The 13639-nt window shown below is 45.0% G+C and overlaps 1 protein-coding gene across 13 annotated transcripts in view; it reads left to right on the top strand.

The window, feature by feature from the left end:
• Window positions 1-5267, top strand: part of LOC135545777 (protocadherin gamma-A11-like) — a 236390-nt gene extending 231123 nt beyond the window's left edge. For 11 of the 13 annotated variants that reach the window (XM_064973655.1, XM_064973653.1, XM_064973646.1 and 8 more), the window contains exons 3-4: window positions 3042-3139; window positions 4399-5267. In XM_064973655.1, the coding sequence (XP_064829727.1) occupies window positions 3042-3139; window positions 4399-4709 (409 nt within the window). In that variant the 3' untranslated portion in view covers window positions 4710-5267. The remainder of the gene's footprint in view (window positions 1-3041; window positions 3140-4398) is intronic. The other 2 variants (XM_064973647.1, XM_064973649.1) reach the window with 1 other exon arrangement.
• Window positions 5268-13639: the final 8372 nt, after the last annotated feature.

The raw sequence follows: 13639 nt of genomic DNA, 5'->3' as shown, positions 1-13639 counted from the left end.
TGAATAGTAATCATCTTAGCCACAGGAAGAGATAGTCCAGACCGCAGGGGGTGATAGTCCTGACCGCAGGGGGTGATGGTCCTGACCGCAGGGGGTGATAGTCCTGACCGCAGGGGGTGATAGTCCTGACCGCAGGGGGTGATAGTCCTGACCGCAGGGGGTGATAGTCCTGACCGCAGGGGGTGATAGTCCCGACCGCAGGGGGTGATAGTCCTGACCGCAGGGGGTGATAGAACAAGGAGAGGCTAATTAGCGACAAACAAGGCCTCCTCATCTCTCCAATCCACCAAAGGAAACTAATCAAAATAGCCTCCACTGACCCCACTTTAACCTTGTCTGGTTCTCATTTGAGATGCTGGCAGTGGTCAAACATGTAAGACTGTCTCACGCTTTGGCACATCAGTAATTTTTTGGCAGAAAATTAAATGTGGGTAAAAATTTGGCAGAACATTTTGGCAAGCTGGATCACCCCACTTGTTTTTATAAAAACATGCTCAATCGCTATCCTCACATGGTTTGATGCCATTCCATTGGCTCTGTTCAAGCCATTATTATGAGCCAGCGTCCCCTCAGCAGCCTCCACTGCTCTCATATGTAACGGTTCTATTGGCACGGGAAACATGTTAACATTCCCAAAGCAAGTGAAGTAGATAATAAACAAATCCTACTCCCTCCGCTCCATGTACTTTAGTCCAATGGGTTTTTAATTGACATTCAGTTATTTTTTTAAACTGCAGTCCATAACACGCATTCATCTTATTTTTACTGCTGCTCGTATAAGTCAGGAAGCTGGACCTGAGACCTTTTTAACCCCTCGCGTGCCATTCTCTTTCCTCCCTGGGGCTTCAAACATGGGCACAGCCTTTACCTACAACTAGTGGTGTCATTAGTTACTTGGCAAAGTAATACATTACATATTACGTTTACTAATTACATTTGTGCGTCGCCCTATGGCGCACACAATTGGCCCAGCCTCGTCCAGGTTTTTGAAAATAAGAATTTGTTCTTAACTGACTTGCTTAGTTAAATAAAATAAAAACATAAAAAAGCTATATTACTTTACGCTAGTTTCATGAACATTTAAAAAAAATCTCATTGTTTGTTTGACTGTCGGAGGGAGCAAGGGACCTATAGAGATGTATAGAGGGCACACTTGCCACTAGACGGGAAAGCCCTCTATGTTTTACTTTCCTTGTCATGTTTTGTGTTTCTTGTGGACCCCAGGAAGAGTAGCTGCTCCTTCTGCAAAAGCCAATGGGGATCCAAATAAACAAAACAAATATCACAGAAGTGATCAATGTCAAAGGTCAGAGGAGTGCCCTCTATACATTTCTATGGAAAGCAGCTGTCATGGCTTTTCTCCAAATATCCTTTCTTTGCTTGCTAGTGCTGAGCGATTAGTGCTTTTTAAGGTCGGTACAATTTTGATTATTTAAAAAACAAACATGAAATGCACTATGCATTATGTGGGTTGAATGCTGTAACAACACAGACTGAAACAATTAATACAAGTTCCCATGATAGCAGTGACTGTCCATTACTACTTATCACTTATTCACCATCATTTATTCACATTACGTTACTTTAATAAAATACTTCAGTTGTTGTGTATGTTACATTAGTTTTATTCGATTACTTTATTACGTATATTATGTATTATTTATATTATTTATTTCAAAGTAAATGAGGCATACTTTTATGACTGCTGAACACCAACTATCAATCACTTAGATCATGTATTTTTAGGTAGAGATACTTTGTGAAGCAACTGCTCTCTATCCCTCTGCATGTCTGCCCCACACAGTAGTTGGCGCGCAATGGATTATGGTCATGCAGTTAATTACCACGTTTTCTGTGCTAAACTATGTAGAATATTGGCCTGTTGGAAATTACATCATCCAACTACGTTGCCACTACGTTGCCCAGTTCGGACTTGATCTGATTTATCTCTAAAGAAACTGTGCATTTAGTTAACAGAAAAAAAATTATACGAACAAAATGGAATTAAAATAATGTAATTGACATCGGTCAATTAGTTGTTTTAAAAAACGAAAAATAACCTAAATGTCACAGAATTGCTCAGCACTACCGTTCACTCCAGAACTAAATGAGGAAACAAGTGGAGACCAGATCACGGAAACATGCACCCCGTAGAGATACGATCCTGAAAGTAATGCACGCGTAGCGTTGTTTGACAAAGTAACTGTAAAAAGTCATCTGATTATGTAACCCCCAATACTGCCCACAACCTCCTGGAGCTAATGAACTACTGATTTAGGTCGTCAAACAGCTGCTGAGGAGACTGGTGTGGGTGAAAACCATCAGTCGACTGCTTCGAGGAAATGTCCGTGCCTAATGCCTATAGGACTCTGTGAGATATGGCAGGGTAGGGAAGGTGAGAGAACAGGGACATTGTAAAGCCCAGGCAGACAGATACAGAACTGAAGAACCCAGAAAACAAACTGCAGAGTATCAGTGGCCTTCTCCATTAGGTCTTGTGAAACAGGACGGGACTAGCAGAAAACTATTTGACCTAAATGTTTGTTTGTGTGTGTGAAGTGTGTGAGCGTTCTAGAGAGCAGGTCTACCCCTTCCTTTGTTCCTCTACATGCTGATTACAGAGTAAAAAACAACCCTTTGAAGATCAACGTTGCCCATATGGATATGTTCAACGTGTGTGTGTCTCTGTGTGTGTCTGTGTGTTTAGCCACCTGTTCCTTTTTAATGTGGTGCCATTAAGATTTCATCCGATTTACTACATGGTGCGGTGCTCGTGGACATGCTAGAGAGAGAGAGGATGTACTGAAGTGTGTGCTCATGCATGCACATGACTGTGTGTGTTTGTGTACATCATCGTTGGATGGACACGCAGGCTGTGTCTACTCATGATCAGACGCTGTGACTTGACATCATAAACCACCAAACGTCACACCAGGGACCAGCAACACAACAAAACACTCTCAAAAGACTAGAGTTCCAAAATGGCTGCCAGTTGTTGACGTATGTGTCCTCTCTCTCTCTCTCTCTCTCTGTCCTTGCAGGGCTGGAGGCCCCCCTGAAATGGCCATGGGAACTGGACCCTGGCCCAACCCCCCCACCGAGGCTGAGCAGCTCCAAGCCCTGATGGCCGCCGCCAACGGTGAGTCCAACACTTCTCCATTCATCTCTCTATCCCATCTCTCCATCCTTTATTCCAATCCTCTACCATTCTCTATCCCTCTCTTTCCATCACCACATCCCCATCTTCCTTTGTTTGTATCCCCCTCTCTCCCTCAATGTGGTGGGGTAAAGGGGAAGGGAGGGAGGGGTCATGGTTTGTTCCTGTTATATTAGAGGGCATGAAGCCAGACTCATTGATAAAGATGTCCATGACCCATTGTACAGAGAGACAGACAGACAAACTTCAATAAGAAGTCTTAGCACATAGACTTCTGTCATTGTTTCATTGTTATTTCTACCATTGACACATCAATCCTCCCACGCACACACATATACCCCTCCCTCCAAGACACTGCTCACACACCCCGGATGTGATCTTACGGTTTCCATTAGGAGAATGATAGAATGACTCTGGCTGGATAGTGTGTCTGTCATCACAGTGAGAAAGAGGAAACACTCTCTGTGCAGGTTCAGACAGAGCCAGGGCACAGCTACCAGACGAGTCATATTAACAACTAGAAACAGAGGTACCAGACGAGTCATTTTAACAACTAGAAACAGAGGTACCAGACGAGTCATTTTAACAACTAGAAACAGAGGTACCAGACGAGTCATATTAACAACTAGAAACAGAGGTACCAGACGAGTCATATTAACAACTAGAAACAGAGGTACCAGATGAGTCATATTAACAACTAGAAACAGAGGTACCAGACGAGTCATATTAACAACAAGAAACAGAGGTACCAGATGAGTCATATTAACAACAAGAAACAGAGGTACCAGACGAGTCATTTTAACAACAAGAAACAGAGGTACCAGACGAGTCATATTAACAACTAGAAACAGAGTGGAGGCAGAGAGCAGGGAACGGGGTCAGGATGTGTGTGTGTCCCTGTAGCTCTGGGCTGGGAGAGAATTATGAGCTAGCAGCTAGGTCACTCACACACACATACATTCAGAAATGAACACACACACATGCACACCACGAATTCACAAGTTTCTCCGCCTTTATTTTTTAAGTCTCTCTCGATTCACTTCATTTCAGTCCAATTAGCTTTGCATAAACACTCACGTTTACCAAGCGACACATCGAAGTGATCATTGAAATCATAACAAATGAAAACAATCAAGGTATTATACAAGTCATGTCTGCCGCATCAGAACATATTAACAAGATGTTCTATCTCCTCTCTGCTCTCCTCCTCCTCCTCCCCGCTCTGCCCCTCTTCTCCCCAGAAGTGAGCGAAGCGACCGCCACCCTGGGGCCAGGCACCATGGGTCTAAGCACCCGTTACAGCCCCCAGTTCACCCTGCAGCACGTGCCCGACTACCGTCAGAACGTCTACATCCCCGGCAGCACGGCCACCCTGACCTCCAACCCCCAGCAGCAGCAGCAGCAACAGCAGATGCTGATGCAGCAGCAGATGGCAGCCCAACAACAGGCCCTGCAGGCTCAGCCCTCCGAGGCCTCGGCTCAGCCTGAACCCCCCAAGGCTGCCCAGACCCCCGCCTCCAAGAAGAAGTCCACCAAGAAGGAGAAGAAGTAGGATGGATGGAAGGACGAACGATGAATGGATAGATATGGAGTATACGATGAGAAGAGAACGACCCGATGAGAAATTAAATTTAACCACAGGAGGCTGCTGAGGGGAGGAATGCTCGTAATGGCCGGAACAGAGCGAATGGAATGGCATCAAAGACATGGAAACCATGGAAACCATGTGTTTGATACCATTCCTCTCCAGCCATTACCACAAGCCTGTCCTCCCCAATTAAAGTGCCACCAACCTCCTGTGAATTCAACCCTTGCTCACCCCCACTTTTCCAAACAATGCGTTTACTCTAACCATGGTTGGAATTGTATTGGTCTCGCTCATATGATAACACAAAATATGGAGATGGTTTGGGAATGTTTGTTTTTGGGCTCTTGAATCTGGAAAGGGTTGAAGGTTTGCAAACCGCATGGACATTTTGTTTTTGTTTTCTTTCTGAAGGCTAACTAGAAACGGTTGTTTTTGTTTTCTTTCTGAAGGCTAGCTAGAAACGGTTGTTTTTGTTTCCTTTCTGAAGGCTAGCTAGAAACGGTTGTTTTTGTTTCCTTTCTGAAGGCTTTTGTTTTTGTTTCCTTTCTGAAGGCTAGCTAGAAACGGTTGTTTTTGTTTCCTTTCTGAAGGCTAGCTAGAAACGGTTGTTTTTGTTTCCTTTCTGAAGGCTAGCTAGAAACGGTTGTTTTTGTTTCCTTTCTGAAGGCTAGCTAGAAACGGTTGTTTTTGTTTCCTTTCTGAAGGCTAGCTAGAAACGGTTGTTTTTGTTTCCTTTCTGAAGGCTAGCTAGAAACGGTTGTTTTTGTTTCCTTTCTGAAGGCTAGCTAGAAACGGTTGTTTTTGTTTCCTTTCTGAAGGCTAGCTAGAAACGGTTGTTTTTGTTTCCTTTCTGAAGGCTAGCTAGAAACGGTTGTTTTTGTTTCCTTTCTGAAGGCTAGCTAGAAACGGTTGTTTTTGTTTCCTTTCTGAAGGCTAGCTAGAAACGGTTGTTTTTGTTTCCTTTCGGTTGTTTTTGTTTCCTTTCTGAAGGCTAGCTAGAAACGGTTGTTTTTGTTTCCTTTCTGAAGGCTAGCTAGAAACGGTTGTTTTTGGAAAGCCTGTGTTCTATTCTACTCAACAGCAAAGTATTAATGGTATTTCCTGGTAAGGAAGACTGGAGTTGGGGGGGGTGTCAATGAATTTGGATTCACTTCAGACAACAGATTGAGTGTAAGAAACCTTGCTGGGGTAACAAGGTTCACCCAGTGACGTATTCACAGGTTGATATTTTAACCATGTTCCCTAAGATGTTTCATGTTGGATTTGTAATTGTTTATTTTCCTGAGTTGGAAAGTAGATCAGTGTTGACTATCGTAGATGACTATAGTATAGATTCCTATATAGCAGTTCTAAAACCAATCTGTGCGGAACTCAGTTGAATATGAAAATCCCGACGTGAGCGTCAAGCCTCCACCACTATATAGGATCAGCCTCATAGGATCCTACACCACAGCTTTTTGGAACACAAGGGTATCGTGTCCACTGGGAGTATTCTACTCCTCTGCATGTTCCTATAGCTTCAAACCACAGACCTTCTAGAAGATTCAACAATGCATTGCTTAAGCGTTGCAAAGAGGACGACCACCTTAACTCCTCTCCCAAAAATACTGGTTGATAAATGCACTTTGTAGCATTTATCTGACGTGGTAGTGAAAAATTATAAATATGATTTTGTAAGCATTAGTTAAATGGTAAGATTAGAATGTTGTTGTTTTTATGACCTGAGCGTGAACCCTATTAGAGTGCTAGGGCAGAGGGGGAGGGGCATGATATAGTACTATCATCAGCCCTATTGGCTGGCTTGGTGACATAGTAGGCACTGCCCTTTTTTTAGAACACCATAGATGGGCATAGAGACCACCTGCTGTCCCCTTATGCCCCCTCCCCTCACTGGCTATCCCACTTCAACCATAGGAGATGCACTGTTCATACTATAAAGATGAGCTGTAGGGTAAAAAGCCCTTCAGAGGAGGGCACAAGTAGAGATCTTCAACAAATTGCTGAGAAGTTACACTTCTTAGGTCACTAGGCTCCAGATTAAGTGTTCACCCCTTGCTATGTATCCTGAAGTGCAGATAGTTATATTTCTTGATGTGATAAGACATGTTTTTTGACGACTCAGCAGCATAAGAGTTGTTTAGAAGATAAGTAGGAAGTCTTTACTTTGCTGTCTGTCTGTCAGGCTCCCACCACATGAAGAGGCAGCATGGAGGCAGGGTTCAAGGGGGAGTGGAAAGGGATGGGAAGTCTTTACTTTGCTGTCCGTCTGTCAGGCTCCCACCACATGAAGAGGCAGCATGGAGGCAGGGTTCAAGGGGGAGTGGAAAGGGATGGGAAGTCTTTACTTTGCTGTCTGTCTGTCAGGCTCCCACCACATGAAGAGGCAGCATGGAGGCAGGGTTCAAGGGGGAGTGGAAAGGGATGGGAAGTCTTTACTTTGCTGTCTGTCTGTCAGGCTCCCACCACATGAAGAGGCAGCATGGAGGCAGGGTTCAAGGGGGAGTGGAAAGGGATGGGAAGTCTTTACTTTGCTGTCTGTCTGTCAGGCTCCCACCACATGAAGAGGCAGCATGGAGGCAGGGTTCAAGGGGGAGTGGAAAGGGATGAGGTGCGACGTCTTGGTTGGTACCATTAGATTGACTGGGAGGGGGGCAACGACCTTGGCTCTACTCACTGAATGTACATAGGCAAGGTCCACCCCTAAACTTCCTCGAATGCACTGACCCAGGTTAGAGGTTGACAGAGCCAAGCACATCTCTCCATGTCACAGAGGAGATACCACTTCAGAAGAAGGGAGCGAGGACAGAGTTCGCTAGTTCCATTCCTCGCTGTATCTATCCCCTCAGTGTAAATCCACTCTGGTAAAGCTAACCTCAAGCCTCTGCCCTCCCTGGTCCAGTGAAGGCTCTTCCCCACTGTAAATAAACACTGGTCCTGTCGGTGGCATGAGCCAGTTGTTTGTATAGTACGGACCACGTCCAGCATTTTCAAATTAAAAGTCCTCTCTCCACAAGGCGTGGCTTACTACTGGAATGTGTTGCATTTGTTTTTCAAGAAAAATATGAAAACCGCTGCGAGAAAAAAAGATCTCTGAAATGTTCTTCTACAGTTTGTGTTGCAATGTAGTAACTAAACACCATGAAGGCCAACTAACTAACTCTTCAGTGTAAATAAATAAAGTTGCTAACTTTAGATGAGTAAACAGTGACACACATAGACTAGTTAACTTGTGATATGTGTTGCGCACATTTTTTGTGTTCATTTTCCCTCTCTCCATTTTCGCACCCTGTAAAGAAACCAAACAAAAAAAAGTATATTGAAAAAAATGTTTCTATCCTTCTGTAACCTCTTTACGTTTTCTTTCTGTGATTCATATCGCGCATCTGTGCAGGAATGACTCTCTCTCTGTCCATATGAACAAATGATTATAAATATTATATATGTGTGTACGTCCATCTGCTGCTGAATTAATCCTCTCCCGTGCTGTGGCCTGATATCTTTCTTATGAAACTCTTAACGCCCCCCCCCCCTAATCTCTTATTTGTTATGCTAATATTTATATTGCTGTTTTATTTTCCCTTGAACACTGACGTTTCAAATAAAAGGTTCAGAAATCATTAAACCCTCGTTGTCCGTCTAGTGTCTTTTCTACCGTGCATCTTGGTTTATAAGATGGGAAAAATGTATTTTAGTTAAGGGAACTTTATAAATTGTGTTAATAAACTAGTGCAGAATGATACAATATTCAAGACAGTCACTAACAACATAATTTCTACCATAATCATGTATCATGATTATAGATACCAAACGAAGGCATTACAGCACATCAAACAACTAGTAAAGTTGTCCTGGCAGCCACAGTGTTCCAGTCTGTTCTGTTGGCCAGGGGTTTTTAAGTGGCAGTAGTTCTGCATCAGTTTGCTCAGCTTTTATCTGTGACCCAGATCCTCCAGACTTCATCAGCACCACGCTATCCCATAATCCTCTGCTCCCAGCAGCCTCAACTCACACGCCCGTTTGAAGTGTCCGTTGCGATGTGAAAACAGGGGAAATGGGATGAGGGGAAGGAGGGATGAAAGCAAGATGACAATGTTTCCTCAGCCTCAGTAGAAATGTGACAACTTCCTCCGACAGTCCTCAAAGTGAACGTGGATAAGCATTATGTAATACATAGCCATTCTGAAGACACATTTTTTTGCTTTAAATTGATCATATTCCAAAGTTTTAAATATGTACATTATGTATTGCAATCAATGGAACTATACAGAACACTCTATATTATTGAGAGAATGTTGTTAAACTTTTAGGATACACGACACATTTTATACTAGGTTACACAACCCTATGTAATGGATAAATATCTTTGGAATCACATTGATATAATATAGAATCCATCTTTCATTGCTTCCTCTTGACTAGCGTCGCTGGGATCCTAGAGGCTAGATTCAATCCGGACAGCAGAATACCTGCGTTATAACGTGGTTGAAATTTAAAGGTCATTTCTGAATGAGCCGACTTCCTGCTTCCTGTGTCTGTGCAACACACAACAGAATGTGGGGATTGTTCTTTTATCATACACTCATCCCATCTCCCCATCTGGCTCCATTAGGCACATTTCCACCAGTCACACACACACACAGATGTACACAAAGAGGTATACACACTCACCATACACAGAGTCACATGAACACATGGATCAGGCATGTGCAGCACTGGAAAGAGCATGAGGGGGATCCCAGGCGTAGCCAGGCTAATGGGAACCTTGACAATAGACCGTCTTTGTGTGGTAATAACGTCAGTCAGACATTGTGGAGAAAGGACATCATAGGCGTCATCATACCCTGAGGGACACACACAACAGACACAGTCTCACACACACCAGACACACACACCAAACTCACACAACAGACACAGTCTCACACACACCAGACACACACACCAAACTCACACAACAGACACAGTCTCACACACACCAAACTCACACAACAGACACAGTCTCACACACACCAGACTGACACAACAGACACAGTCTCACACACACCAGACACAGTCTCACACACCAGACACAATCTCACACATACCGGACTCACACACACCAGACAGTCACACACACCAGACACAATCTCACACAAACCAGACTCACACAACAGACACAGTCTCACACACACCAGACACAGTCTCACACACACCAGACACAGTCTCACACACCAGACTCACACAACAGACACAGTCTCACACACACCAGACACAGTCTCACACACCAGACACAGTCTCACACATACCGGACTCACACACACCAGACAGTCACACACACCAGTCTCACACACCAGACTCACACAACAGACACAGTCTCACACACACCAGACACAGTCTCACAACAGACACAGTCTCAAACACAGACACAGTCTCACACAACAGACACAGTCTCACACACACCAGACACAGTCTCATACACCAGACTTACACAACAGACACAGTCTCAAACACACCAGAGTCTCACACAACAGACACAGTCTCACACACAGACACAGTCTCACACAACAGACACAGTCTCAGACTCACACCAGACACAGTCTCACAAACACCAGACACACACACCAGACACAGTCTCACACACCAGACACACACACCAGACACATTCTCACACACACCAGACACAGTCTCACACACACCAGACACAGTCTCACACACCAGACTCACACACCAGACACAGTCTCACACACCAGACTCACACAACAGACACAGTCTCAAACACACCAGACTCACACACCAGACACAGTCTCACACACACAGACACACACAACAGACACAGTCTCACACACACCAAACTCACACAACAGACACAGTCTCACACACACAACAGACACAATCTCACACACACACCAGACTGACACATACCGGACTCACACACACCAGACAGTCACACACACCAGACACAATCTCACACAAACCAGACACAGTCTCACACAACAGACACAGTCTCACACACACCAGACACAGTCTCACACACACCAGACACAGTCTCACACACACCAGACACAGTCTCACACACCAGACACAGTCTCACACACACCAGACACAGTCTCACACACACCAGACACAGTCTCACACACACCAGACACAGTCTCACACACCAGACTCACACAACAGACACAGTCTCACACACCAGACACACACAACAGACACAGTCTCAAACACACCAGACACACTCACACAACAGACACAGTCTCACACACACCAGACACACACAACAGACACAGTCTCACACACCAGACACACCAGACACAGTCACACACACCAGACACAGTCTCACACACCAGACACAGTCTCACACAACAGACACAGTCTCACACAGACACAGTCTCACACACACCAGACACAGTCTCACACACACCAGACACAGTCTCACACACCAGACTTACACAACAGACACAGTCTCACACACACCAGACACACACAACAGACACAGTCTCACACACACCAGACACAGTCTCACACACCAGACTCACACAACAGACACAGTCTCACACACACCAGACACACACAACAGACACAGTCTCAAACACACCAGACTCACACAACAGACACAGTCTCACACACACCAGACACAGTCTCATACACCAGACTTACACAACAGACACAGTCTCACACACAACAGACACAGTCTCACACACACTATACTCACACACCAGACTGACACACACCAGACACAGTCTCACACACCAGACTCTCACACACACCAGACACAGTCTCATACACCAGACTCACACACAACAGACACAGTCTCAAACACACCAGACTCACACACCAGACACAGTCTCACACACACCAGACACACACAACAGACACAGTCTCACACACACCAGACACAGTCTCATACACCAGACTCTCACACACACCAGACACAGTCTCACACACACCAGACACAGTCTCACACACACTAGACACAGTCTCACACACTAGACACAGTCTCACACACACTAGACACAGTCTCACACAACAGACACAGTCTCACACACACCAGACACAGTCTCATACACCAGACTCTCACACACCAGACTCACACACACACCAGACACAGTCTCACACACCAGACTCACACAACAGACACAGTCTCACACACACCAGACTCACACACCAGACACACACACACCAGACACAGTCCAGACACAGTCTCACACACCAGACACACACCAGACACAGTCTCACACACACCAGACACAGTCTCACACACACCAGACACAGTCTCACACACACTAGACACAATCTCACACACACCAGACTCACACACCAGACACAGTCTCTTACACCAGACTCTCACACACCAGACTCACACACACAACAGACACAGTCTCACACACACCAGACTGACACACACCAGACACAGTCTCAGACACACCAGACACAGTCTCACACACACCAGACTCACACAACAGACAGTCACACACACCAGACTAAAAACACCATACATAGATTTCCACACAGAGACAAAAAATCTAGGATGGATTATTGAGACAAAGTTATCAAAAACATCCCTTTCGTTTATATAGAAAGTAAAGGCAGGAAACAACTTCTCCTTTCCTCATCTGAACCATCAGGCCACTGCGGAAGAGCAGGGAGGAGGGAAGACAGAGGAGGAAAAAAGGCTCTGGGAAACAGGGATCTGATTTCAGGGGCAGCCATCTGGTCCATGTGAGGAAAGCAGGAAGTAATGAGATATGTGTATGGCGGGACAGGAAGTTAATTTCCGTGCCATTTTAAGCTCTTTACTCTGCCATTACAGCTCAGGCCCGTCCAGAGGGGAGGAACCCCCACCTCTACCCAGCACCCCATCCCTGTGTCCGCGTCCGGCAGCTGCCCCACTGACAGAGGATGAAGAGCCACAGGGCTTTTATATAGTAATATAGGTCAACACATGTTGTACTATAAAATACAGCCCTGGACAGACACAGGATAAAATACTATGATAAAGTCTGTGTTATGCCTATGTCTGGTAGAGTTGTAGGTTTCTTCAGGGAGCATCAACAGGTGACCTAAAGATAAATTCAAAATGAGATCATGATATATGTGTAATGATGACTGCAGCAGAGTTCTGGGACTTGTGACAGAACACAGAGTTCTGGATAATCTCCACTCTTGATGCAATAGCCAGCATAGCAGGACAGGCAGAGAAAGAAAGAAAGAAAGAGAGAGAGGGAGAGGGAGAGAGGGAGAGAGGGAGAGGGAGAGGAGAGGAGAGGGAGAGAGAGAGAGAGAGAGAGAGAGAGAGAGAAAGAGAGAGAGAAAGAAAGAGAGAGATTCCGCTGGCTTGGGAATGGTTCATGAAAAATGAACATGGGGGAAAATGGAACATCTGTTTCTGGTGTTGGCTCTCAGACGGGGATGCAGGGGAGCAGTTTAGTGTTGGACCATTCTCTCTATGATGGCGCCATACTTCATGGCTGCCGTCTTGAGACCCAACTTTTCTATTTTGTGATTATTTTGGCGTGTATCCGCTATAATTTCCTCAAAAACTTTTGAACATCAGATCGGCTTCAATTTACATCTGATCTAATCTTCGGGCTACCCAAGAGGAAATGCAAGTTAGAAAGTGACAAGAGATTGAAGTCCTGTTGAGATTAAAGTGAAGGGAAAACTGGCCACCACTTCCCTCCATTCTATTTGTCACTTGATAATAAGATGAATGACCTCCGATCGCCAATTTGCTACCAACGGGACTCTCGTAACTGCAATATTCTCAGTATTTTTTAAACATGGCTTTCGGACAAGATACCCTCAATGGATTCTCAATTCAGGACAGCGGATTCAGGGAACTGCAGAGGGGGAAGAATATGTCTCTTCATCAACAACAGATGGAATACCTGATGGTCAAGTGGCGACCCTTCTACCTCCCG

Source organism: Oncorhynchus masou, chromosome 9, assembly GCF_036934945.1.
Source record: "Oncorhynchus masou masou isolate Uvic2021 chromosome 9, UVic_Omas_1.1, whole genome shotgun sequence".
In the NCBI taxonomy this organism is placed as follows: domain Eukaryota; kingdom Metazoa; phylum Chordata; class Actinopteri; order Salmoniformes; family Salmonidae; genus Oncorhynchus; species Oncorhynchus masou.
The sequence above is the reverse complement of the archived record's forward strand: the minus strand, read 5'-3'. Positions and strand labels throughout refer to the sequence as shown.